Source organism: Delphinus delphis, chromosome X (genome assembly GCF_949987515.2).
Source record: "Delphinus delphis chromosome X, mDelDel1.2, whole genome shotgun sequence".
NCBI classification, from domain to species: domain Eukaryota; kingdom Metazoa; phylum Chordata; class Mammalia; order Artiodactyla; family Delphinidae; genus Delphinus; species Delphinus delphis.
In genome coordinates this window covers 889,220-901,109 of record NC_082704.1, presented here as the reverse complement: position 1 = coordinate 901,109, position 11,890 = coordinate 889,220, and the positions used below count along the sequence as shown (strand labels likewise).

Below are 11,890 nucleotides of genomic sequence, written 5' to 3'. Positions count from 1 at the left end.
TCATAGAACTCAGAGGAACATTCACTTAAATGTTTACCAGTTTATTATATAGGATATTATAAAGGATATAGATGGACAACAGCCAGATGAAGAAGTGCGCAGGGTGAGGTCCAGCAGGGCCTGACACACAGGAGTTTCTGTCCCCATGGAACTGGGGTGTATCCACTCCTGACATGTGGGTGCATTCTGGTTCACCAACCTGGAAGCTCTCTGAACCCCATCCTTTTGGGTTTTTATGGAGGCTTCATTACACAGTGTTAAAATAAAAACTCATGTATGCACCCAATATAGGATCACTCAAAGCCCACGACGAAAGATAAGGAAAGACACTATATAATTATAAAAGGATCAACAGAAGAACAGGATATTACACTCATTAACATATATGCACCCAATATAGGAGCACCCAGATACATAAAGCAAATACTAGCAGACATAAAGGGAGAAATTGATGGGTATACAATAATAGTAGGAGACTTTAACACCCCACTCACATCTGTGACAGATCTTTGAGACAGAAAAATCAATAAGGCAAGAGAGATCCTAAATGATACAACAGAACAGACTTAATATTTTCAGGACATTACGTCCAAAAAAAGCAGACTACACATTCTTTTCAAGTGCACATGGAACATTCTCTGGGATTGACTACATACTAGGGCACAAAACAAGCCTCAAAAAATTTAAGAATATAGAAAATATTTCAAGTATCTTTTCTGACCACAACAGCATGAAACTAGAAATCAACCACAGAAAAAGAAACGAGAAAAAAACAATTACATGGAGACTAAACAACATGCTACTAAAAAACCAATGGGTCAACAATGAAATCAAAGAAGAAATTAAAAAATACCTTAAGGCAAATGACTATGAAAACACAACCATACAAAATCTATGGGATGCAGCAAAAGCAGTTCTTAGGGGGAAGTTCACAGCAATACAGGCCTTTAAGAAACAAGAAAAATCTCGAACAAACAACCTAACCCACAACCTAAAAAAAATCAGAAAAAGAACAAACAAAACCTAAAGTCAGCAGAAGGAAGGATTTACTAAAGATCAGAGAGGAAATAATAAAACAGAGATTTAAAAAACAATAGAAAAAAATCAATGAAACCAAGAGCTGGTTCTTTGAAAAGGTAAAGAAAATTGACAAACCTCTGGCCAGGCTCACCAAGAAGACAAGACAGAAGACTCAAACAAAATAAGAAATGAAAGAGGAGAAATCACAACTCATAACTCAGAAATACAAAAAACCATAAGGGTATACTATGAACAATTCTATGCCAACAAATTTGACAACCCAGAAGAAATGGACAACTTTCTAGAAACATACAGCCCAAAAAAACGGAGTCAAGAAGAAACAGATAATTTGAACAGACCAATCACTAGAAGTGAAATAGACTCTGTAATAAAACAAACAAACAAAAATCCCAACTCCCTACAAACAGAAGTCCAGGGCCAGATGGCTTCACAGGCAAATTCTACAAAACATACAAAGAAGAACTTATACTGATCCTTTTCAAATTCTTCCAAAAGACTGAAGAGGAAGGAACACTTGCAAAGACATTCTATGAAGCCACCATTACCCTGATACTGAAACTAGACAAAGACACTACCAGAAAAGAAAATTACAGGCCAATATCTCTGATGAATACAGACGCAAAAATTCTCAACAGAATATTAGCAAACTGAATCCAACAACACATAAAAAAGAGCATACACCACGACCGAGTTGGATTCATCCCACAGTCACAAGGATGGTCTGATATGTGCAAATCAATCAATGTGATACACCACATCAACAAAAGAAAAAAACCCCATAATCATCTCAATAGATGCAGAAAAAAACATGCAGTAAAATTCTACATCCGCTCATGATTAAAACTCTTACCAAAGTGGGTATAGAGGGAACATATCTCAACATAAGAAAAGCTATTTATGACAAACCCACACACAGCCAATCCAATACTCAATGGTGAAAAGCTGAAAGCCTTCCCATTAAAATCTGGAACAAGACAAGGAAGCCCACTCTTACTTCTCTTCAACATAGTATTGGAAGTCCTAGCCACAGCAACCAGACAAGAAAAAAATAAATAGAAGTTATTCAAATTGGTAGGGAAGAGGTAAAACTGTCATTATATGCAGGTGACATGATACCATATATAGAAAACCCTAAAGACTCCACACAAAAACTACTAGAACTAATCGATGAATTCAGCAAGGTAGCAGGATACAAGATTAACATACAGAAATTGGTTGCAGGGGCAGAGGGGTGGAGGAGGGAGCGGGGAAAAATAAAAGAAATTGGCTGCATTTCTTAACACTAACAATGAAATATCAGAAAGGGAATGTAAACCAACAATCCATTTTAAAATTACATCAAAAAACAATACTTAGGAATAAACCTGACCAAGGAGGTGAAAGACATATGCTGAGAACTACAAAACATTAATAAAGGAAATTGAAGATGATTCAAAGAAATGGAAAGATATCCCATACTCTTGGATGGGAAGAATTAATATTGTTAAAGTGGCCATACTACCTGAAGCAATCTATAGATTTAACGTGATCCCTATCAAATTGCCCATTACATTTTTCACAGAACTAGAACAAATAATCCTAAAATTTATACGGAAGCACAAAAGACCCAGAATTGTCAAAGCAATCCTGAGGAAAAAGAACAAAGCAGGAGGCATAACCCTCCAGACCTCAGACAATACTACAAAGCTACAGTAATCAAAACAGTGTGGTATTGGCACAAAACAGACATATGGATCAATGGAACAGAACAGAGACCCCATAAATGAACAAACATACCTACAGTCAATTAATCTTTGGCAAAGGAGGCAAGAATATACAATGGGAAAAAGACAGTCTCTTCAGCAAGTGGTTTTGGGAAAGCTGGACAGCTGCATGTAAATGAATGAAGTTAGAACACACCTTCACACCATACACAAAAATAAACTCAAAATGGCTTAAAGACTTAAACATAAGACATGATACCATAAAACTCCTAGAAGAGATCATAGGCAAAACATTCTGACATAAATTGTACCAATGTTTTCTTAGGTTAGTCTCCCAAGGCAATAGAAATAAAAGCAAAAATAAACAAATGGGACCTAATCAAACTTATAAGCTTTTGTACAGCAAAGGAAACCATAAACAAAATGAAATACAACCTTTGGACTGAGAAAAATATTTGCAAATGATGCGACTGACAAGGGCTTAATTTCCAAAATATACAAACAGCTCATGCAACTCAATAACAAAAAAAAACGAACCCAATCGAAAAATGGACAGAAGATCTAAATAGACATTTCTCCAAAGAAGACATAAATGGCCAATAGGCACATGAAAAGATGCTCAACACCGCTAATTATTAGAAAAATGCAAATCAAAACTACAATGAGGTACCAGCTCACACTGGTCAGAATGACCATCATTAAAAAGTCTACAAATAGCAGGGAAATCCCCGGCGTTCCAGTGGTTAGGACTCCGAGCTTTCACTGCTGAGGGCATAGGTTTGATCCCTGGTTGGGGAACTAACACCCTGCAAGCCGCAAAGTGCAGCCAAAAAAAAAAAAAAAAAAGGCTACAAATAACAAATGCTGGAGAGGGTGTGGAGAAAAGGGAACCCTCCTACACTGTTGGTGGGAATGTAAATTGGTGCAGCCAGTATAGAAGTTCCTCAAAAAAACTAAAAGTAGAGCTACCATATGATCCAGCGATCCCACTCCTGGGCATATATCCGGAGAAAACTCTAATTCAAAAAGATACATGCACCCCTATGTTCCCAGCAGCACTGTTTACAATAGCCAAGACATGGAAGCAACCTAAATGTCCACTGACAGATGAATGGATAAAGAAGATGTGGTACATATATGTAACAGAATACTACTCAGCCATATAAAAGAAGGAAATTTTGTCATTTGCAGCAACATGGATGGACCTAGAGATCATCATACTAAGTGAAGTAAGTCAGAAAGAGAAAGACAAATACCATATGATATCACTTATATGTGGAATCTAAAATATGACACAAATGAACATATCTACGAAACAGACTCACAGACATAGAGAACAGACTTGTGGTTGCCAAGGGGGAGAAGTGGGGGAAGGAAGGATTGGGAGTTTGGGATTAGTAGATGCAAAGTATTATATATAGAATGGATAAACAACAAGGCCCTAATTACTGTATAGCACAGGGAACTATATTCAATATCCTGTGATAAACCATAATGAAAAGAATATGAAAAAGAATATATACATGTATAACTGAATCACTTTGCTGTACAGCAGTAATTAACATTGTAAATGAACTATACTCCAATAAAATTTAAAAAAATAAAAAATAAAAAACTGAGACCAGCCTTGAAAACTCCATGAACAGACAAAACCAGTTTAGTCACGCAAGCAAGGCTTAATTGAGCTTATTTTAGGAGACTAACCTGACCTGGGTCATTTCTCGCTTATGCTTCTGGAAAGCATAAGCTAAACTGTTTCCTAAGGCTGATATGAGGTTAGCCACTGACCAATTCCCAACCATTTAAGAAAATTCTAATATTATAACCAATCACTGTGAAGAATAAGCAGTCACTGCCCTCATGCTGTGTAAGCTGCTTTATAACAGTGCCCCCCCCCCCCACCCGGCCTCATTCCACGTGTTGGTCTGAGTGCTCTGTGTTCACAAACTCTTTTTGGTGTGTGCACAATAAACTTTCACTAATTACTACTTTGATGATTCATTGGCTTTCTGTTATTTTTCTGTGATCCTTTGACAAGTCACAATTGATTAAATCACTGGCCGTTGGTGATTGAACTCCAATATTCTCCAGCCTCTCGCCCCTCTCCCCTCCCCTGGGGTCATGGTGGGGGTGGGAACTGAAAGTTCTAACCCTCTAACCCTGCAAGGCCGTTCCCCTGGCAACCAGCCCCCATCCTAAGGTTACCTAGGGACTTTCAAAAGTCTCATTAACATAACAGAAGCCACCTTTATTGCACTTATCACTTAGGAAATTCCAAGCGTTTTAGGACCACAGTGCCAGGAATGGAGACAAAAACCAAATATATATTTTGTTATAATGAAAGCAGCTCTTTTACCCCTTTCCTGTTTGCCCATTTCTGTTCCCCTGTAACCTTAAAAGAACCTAGTTATAGGAATGAGATCACCAGGCAGTTTAACCTAACTCCTGACTTATACTCTCCTGAATGCACACCATGCCTTGTCTAACCTGTTGATTCTTTTCCTAGATAGAAGTAGTTAGCTCTCTACCCCCAATAGCCCCCCTAAGCAATCCTGCACGCAGATCACACGGGCAAGAAAACATCTGAAGAAAGTCAGCCAGTCTGCATGCAAAGGAGAATGATGCAGAATCCAACCTCCTTCCTTGACGATTCACTGAGATTCTTACCCCCTTTCTCCCTTTAAAAACTGTCATGGTGGGGCTTCCCTGGTGGGGCAGTGGTTAAGAATCTGCCTGCCAATGCAGGGGACACAGGTTTGAGCCCTGGTCGGGGAAGATCCCACATGCCACGGAGCAACTAAGCCCATGTGCCACAACTGCTGAGCCTGTGCTATAGAGTCTGCAAGCCACAACTACTGAGCCCACATGCCGCAACTCCTGAGCCCCTGTGCCTAGAGCCCGTGCTCCGCAACAAGAGAAGCCACCGCAATGAGAAGCCCGCGCACCGCAACGAGGAGTAGCCCCCGCTCGCCGCAACGCAGCCAAAAATAAATAAATTTTTTAATAAAACCAAAAAAACTGTCACGGCTGAGCAGAATCTTTGGGGTTGGTCTCTGGACACAAACCCACCTTCTCCCCAGAATGCCAGGTTTTCTGATTAAAGCACCTCTTCCACTGACACTTGCCTCTCCACTATTGGCTTTTGAGTGGCAAGCAGCCAAATCTGACTTCGGTAACAATAAGTCAACATATCACATATACCAAACCAAAAAGTTTCACTTAAAAGGTTTATTTTAGCAGCTCAGTTTTATCACATTCTACTTATTTGTTTAATATATTTATATTTGTTCTGCATAGATGGCATATTAACTTTTATAGTTGACTTTTTCATTTGATATTTGCTGCTACCTGGCCTGAAGAAAGAGTCAGGAGGATAGATAAAACCCGCGTGGTGGCAATGTGGGGCAGCAGTTTGCTTCTCAGCAGAACTTTACTGTCATGTGGGCTTCAGCGTCAGCTTCTCTTCCTCTTCTTTCTCAAATCCTGAACAGACGAGAGATCTTCCCTTGGGATATCGAGCACAACACTTACGCAGTTCTTGGATGACAGCCTGACACTTAGATTCCATGTAGTTGTTGGCTGAAAGACAGATAGACAGGCCCTAGTCATGATCTCGTAGGACTAGGGCACAGGGAGGTTTAGATCTGAGCTTCCCAGTCCTTTTCACTTTATTGTATCTACAGACCTGGAGGAAAGAGGATGTACCCAAGTGCACTGAATTCTTCCTGATTTAGAGACCCATCGACAGGTCAATAAGGAAGTATGAGGTACAAAGTGGTCGAAAGGTATTTTTACATATAATTTCCTTTTCTTTAACGCTGATTCCTTACATGCCTTTTTCCAGGGCAGTGGTTTTTAACCTTGTGTGTGTGTGTGTGTGTGTGTGTGTGTGTGTGTGTGTGTTTGGTCACTAACCCCTTTTGTTAATTTGGTGAATTAGAGAAATGCAGGAACCATGCACGTTATTTTGCACTCAGTTTAAAGTGGTTGCTGGACCTTCCCTACCAAGTCTGTGCATTAGGGGTTGGCAAACTGCAGCCTCAGGGTTGAATTCCACTCTTTTTTACGGCTGAGCTAAGAATGGGTTTTGCAAAAGGTTGGAAACACACACACACACACACACACGCACACGCACACACCAAAGACCTCCTGACTTCCAAATCCTAAAATATTTCCTGTTTGGTCCTTTACATAAAACATTTGCAGATCCCTGCTATACATAGACCCTAAGTCAACGAGGACTTGACCTAAAGGTCCTAGGTCAACTGCAGGTGATGAGTCCCCCAGTACTAAAATGGGGTGTATGGGAGTTAGCCTGGGATAAGGAAAGACAATTCTGATTAGAAAGAGAGTATGGTTGGGTGGCTAAGTCCAGGTTTGGACCCAGACCAAATGGGTTCAAACCATCACTGTGCCCCTTAATAGTTCTGTGACCCTAGACAAGTTACATAGCTTCCGTGTTGATTTCCCTATCTATAAACATGGGCCACAGTATGTCGGCCTCATGGGTGAAAGGATTACAGCTTAATATGATTTAAAGCCCTTACAGCTGAGCTTGTCATCCAGGGAGTACTTAATGCTCACTCTTAGCCCCTCTAGCTCTCAATCCACCCACATTGTAGTGAGGGGGGTGTATCCAGTTCTAACTTGATTTGTGTTCTCCTTTAGCTGTATGTTGCTAATTCAAATCAGGTAAGAATCAGATAGAATCAGGTAAGAATTTATTTGGGAGAAGAAATTGGGAAGAACATTCTTTTCGTTTTGGCGGGGGTGCCACTCTTCGAGGCTTGCGGGATCTTAGTTCCCTGACCAGGGCTTGAACCCGGGCCCACGGCAGTGAAAGTGCTGAGTCCTAACCCCTGGACCACCAGGGAATTCCCCTTCCTTTTTCTTAAATTTGGAGGAAGGGAAGAAAAGGATGAATAAAATGGCATTATTATTGTACATTAACATTTCAGATTAAAAGATTTTAAAAAGATTGCTTACACCATAAAATGAAAAGTCCAAGAATGAAAGTTAAAAGTCAAAGGAAATATACAAACAAGGGTTTTCTTTGGTGGTGAGTCTTTGGGTGAACTCTGAACATTTTTCCACCCTCCCTTTCTATATTTTCATGGGCATCCATCTCTATCTATTACTTTAGTAATGGGAAAAAATTATCCAAAAAGTCAGCTTTCAAATTCAGATAGCCCTGTAGCCTTTTCTGTTTGTTCTGCTAGTAATCATTTGCTGATTTAAAAAAGTAAAATCCGGGCTTCCCTGGTGGCGCAGTGGTTGAGAGTCCGCCTGCCGATGCAGGGGACACGGGTTTGTGCCCCGGTCCGGGAAGATCCCACATGCCGCGGAGCGGCTGGGCCCGTGAGCCATGGCCGCTGAGCCTGCGCGTCCGGAGCCTGTGCTCCGCAACGGGAGAGGCCACAACAGTGAGAGGCCCGCGTACCGCAAAAAAAAAAAAAAAAAAAGTAAAATCCCCTAGCATATGGTCAAATTTATCGGCTTATTTAAAACAAAATGGACAAATCACTTACATCAAATACGCTTTAGCTGATTTACTTTTGCCTTCAAGAGTTAGTTGCCTGACTTCCAAATGTATTTTCACCCCCATCCCTTCCAACCTGACTGCTTTTAAAAAGTGAGCTGTCAGCCACAGTGCAGTCTAACCAACCCACTTAAAACTAGTCTTTTCTAAAAAGGACTTTGCTCAGCTTAGTAATTCTCAACTCTGGCTGCACATTAAAATCACCTGGTTAGCTTTTTAGACTGATTCCTGCCCAGACCCCACCCCCAGAGTCTGATTTAACTGTGCTAGGCAAGTGTTTGAAGCCCTCCAGGTGATTCTAAATGCACAACCGGGATTGTAAACCCCAAGCTTAGGTCACACCACTTTTTACTTTCTGCCATCCTTGATGACACAGTGAGGAAAATCTTTAGGATAAGTTAATTACAGAAATATTACATTCTGAGAGGAGTTAATATAGTCTGCTGATAAAAAGAACAATTGTTCTCTGGTTAGTTCACAGATAAAGTTGAAAACTATAGAAAAGCACTTAACATACTACCTTGTAAACATTTCTGTATTTCACAGGCTTGTTTCTGGCACGGATCCTTCTGCGGCATATCCAGAAAACTAAAATAAGAAAAATGATTTTTACTTTGTCTTTTATACATAAAGACTTTAAAGCCCCTCGATGGAATTTTCTTCTGAGACAAGCAGTATGCTCTTACAATTGCTGGAAAACAATTACACTAAAAAATATTCTTCCTGCTCATAGGATGAATTAACTGTATTTTTATAATATTCCATTCGGCTTGGAAGATATAAATAGCTTTACATAGGGGAAAAAACCCCTTGACTTCAACTCATCTTGACTATTGTAAACCAACGTTGGGCTAGAGGAGCCGGCGCTGCAGCCTGACAAGTCGGCCCACTGCCCGGCTCTGTCACTCAGAGAACCACTCTTGATAAATGCTTTAACTCCTTGAGCCTTTTTCCTTATTACTTGTGTGTAAAATAGAGATCATACCTACCTGAAAGCATTGATGGAAGGATTAAACGTGATACAGTATATAAAGTGCATAGAACAGTGCCTGGAAGGCAGTAAGGACTCAACACGTGATAGCTATTATTCCCAAGATTTTTAAAAAAGTAAAACCCTTCTTTTAATGTATACAAACTGCCATGAGTATTTTAACTCAGGAAATAATCTTCATCAGGTAGTGAATCAGCAATATTTGGTGCTATTATTACTTCCTGAGAAAGGTGCTAGGTAAGCAGCTAAAACGTTTTTTGGAGTTCTTACAGAAACCAACTTATTTAAAATATTTGTAACCAGAGAATAAATTTAAGTGCCCACGATTCTGATCAGCAACTTCTAAAAATTTGAAGACACAATTTCAGAAAGGAAAAAGGCCCAGGAGCCTTTGTAGCTAATTTCATTAATGCAAATGATCTCCCCTTTTTTTTTTTTCCTCAGAGCCCCCTAAGTTCTTAGTAGATCCAAGTTAGGTCAGTACTGGGATGGGAAACACTGGAGCAAAACCTAGGATATTTACAGGATGGGAGAAGGAAAGGCAGGTGAATTGCTGCAGGGCAAATAAGCGACAAATAGATGTTGATGCTGCTAGGAGCTGCTCTCTTCTCTCTAAATCAGTACCAAGTCCTTGGTGATCAGGGCATCTGTTCTGTAGCAGGTGCTGACTTTTGTGGGATTCATCAGATCCCAGTTCCAGCTGATGATGTCCATTAACGGTTCTATGGCAATTTCCAAAGGAGTCAATTTCAAGTTACGTATCCTAACTAAGTGCTTTTGTTGACTTGCTTTCTGCCTGCATAACCCTTTCTCTGCAGTTCCACTTTCGGTGTTCTTCATGACCCTTCCTAAACTTCTGTGTTCTTGAGCAGTTTTTCAACCCACTCCCTCCCCACAGGCCCACAGGTGGGTGCACTGCAGTGGTGGATGACGTGATTGCCATATACTGAACAGAACAGAGGGGCATATCTTCCTAGAATCCCAGCACCTGGAAAAAAAAGATCATTAAAATCACCACAATCGAATAGGGTGAAAAAGAAGAAGGGGGGTGGGGACAGGGGAGAAAAAGAAATACATACCAGATTAATCATCAGGCAAAAGCTTAAGCAACAGCTCCTGTACTCCCCTGACCTGTCAGAAAAAGAAAAGTTTATAGAGTACTCTGTTATAAGAGTCCCAGTACAATGAAAAATTATTAAGCAACATGTGTACCATTAAATGATGCTGGATCTGCCACAAGCGAGAGTTGTTATCCATGTAGCGCTCCTCGGGGTAGAGTTGCCACATGAGAGGTAGCTGGGAGGTGAGAAGGTGACTTGGCCTGGCTGCGTCACCTAAAGGAACCTGAACTTGCTGAACTCGTGCCCTTAGGAAACTCGTCTCCTAATGGAAAGAAACGATCAAAAATAAAACCAAAGACTTCAGGATATTGAGACTGGTTAGAAACCAAGTTGCTTGAAAGCAAAAATCAAGAAAGAAAGAAACAAAATGTAAACAGTTACCTCTTCCAGGACGGCCACCCACGTGCGCTGGTGTTCGTCGCGGTAGATACCCTCTTGGTGAACCCAGAGGTGATCGGGTGGAGCCCCCACATCCTCTCCTGCCATCCTGGGCTTTGGATTCCAATTCTAGCCCTGCTTTTCTCCACCTAAGCCTGCAGCACCCGCGCACAGGACACAGGTGTGACTTTTTGGGTTGGAATGAACTCACCAATGAGCAAGGTGACCTGGTACTAGCAACCACCAACTAGAAGCAAACCTCACCTATGTCTATCTGCACAGCCTAAACAGAACTGAGGATGTCTGAAGCTCCCTGGCAGACACTGAAGTGACACTCAGGCAGAACCCTGGGTGATGCTGCTGACTGCGAAGCACTCAAGAATTCTGCTAGGTGAGGGGTTCCGTGGAAATGTGGGCCTAGCGCTACAGGAAGCCGGGCAGTGGTCTCACAGTCTTTGCATTCAGCAAGCAGCATCTGACAAAATGCAGTGAGCAACGGAATATGCACAGGAGTGCGCGTAAGGGCACACTTATTTGGGCAGGAAAGCAGTATAACAGACACATGCATGCCATATTCTCCAGGTAAAAGCCCCTTCCAAGCAGTTTCCATTTTAAAAGGTAAGACTGTGAAGGTCAAATCATGTAATGTGCATGGCTTTCTAAATTGAAATTAGAAGTTTGTTTTAAGGGCAAACGACCTATTTATCAGTTTGCTTAGAAAGGCTACTTATAATGGCTAGGCATTTCCAGAAGGGAGTTTTCATTTTAGGGAAAATACTTATGGTCGCATCGTTGCGACAGACCCTGGGGATCATGATGATTCAGAGCTGAGAGACAGCAAGTGATAGTCACCCATCTAGGTCCTTGTTTCACTTTAATAATGCTTCAGGATGTCACAGGAGCCCATTTTTCCATAGACGCGTGGGTTTAAATTCTGTTTTCCCAAGTCAGAAGGTCAGAAAAGCCCATCTGCCCTTTGGGAGGTGTAAAGGAAGCACACCTCTGGGCAAACTCTTTCCATAACGCAGACTCAGCTCCGACCCCATAAGGATCCTCTGCCCAGGTCTGGGTCTCATTCAGGGCCTCACAACAACTTGAGCTGCATTTTACAGGAATG

At 41.1% G+C, this 11,890-nt stretch overlaps 1 protein-coding gene across 1 annotated transcript; it reads right to left on the bottom strand.

The window, feature by feature from the left end:
- Positions 1-9,803: 9,803 nt before the first annotated feature.
- Positions 9,804-11,042, bottom strand: MTCP1 (mature T cell proliferation 1). Its single transcript, XM_060002831.2, has 4 exons — positions 10,777-11,042; positions 10,487-10,657; positions 10,354-10,405; positions 9,804-10,262 (listed from the first exon to the last, which is right to left on the bottom strand). The coding sequence occupies exons 1-3, from the start codon at positions 10,879-10,881 to the stop codon at positions 10,358-10,360; spliced, it is 324 nt and encodes a 107-aa protein (XP_059858814.1). The 5' UTR covers positions 10,882-11,042; the 3' UTR covers positions 9,804-10,262; positions 10,354-10,357.
- Between the last annotated feature and the right edge of the window lie 848 nt (positions 11,043-11,890).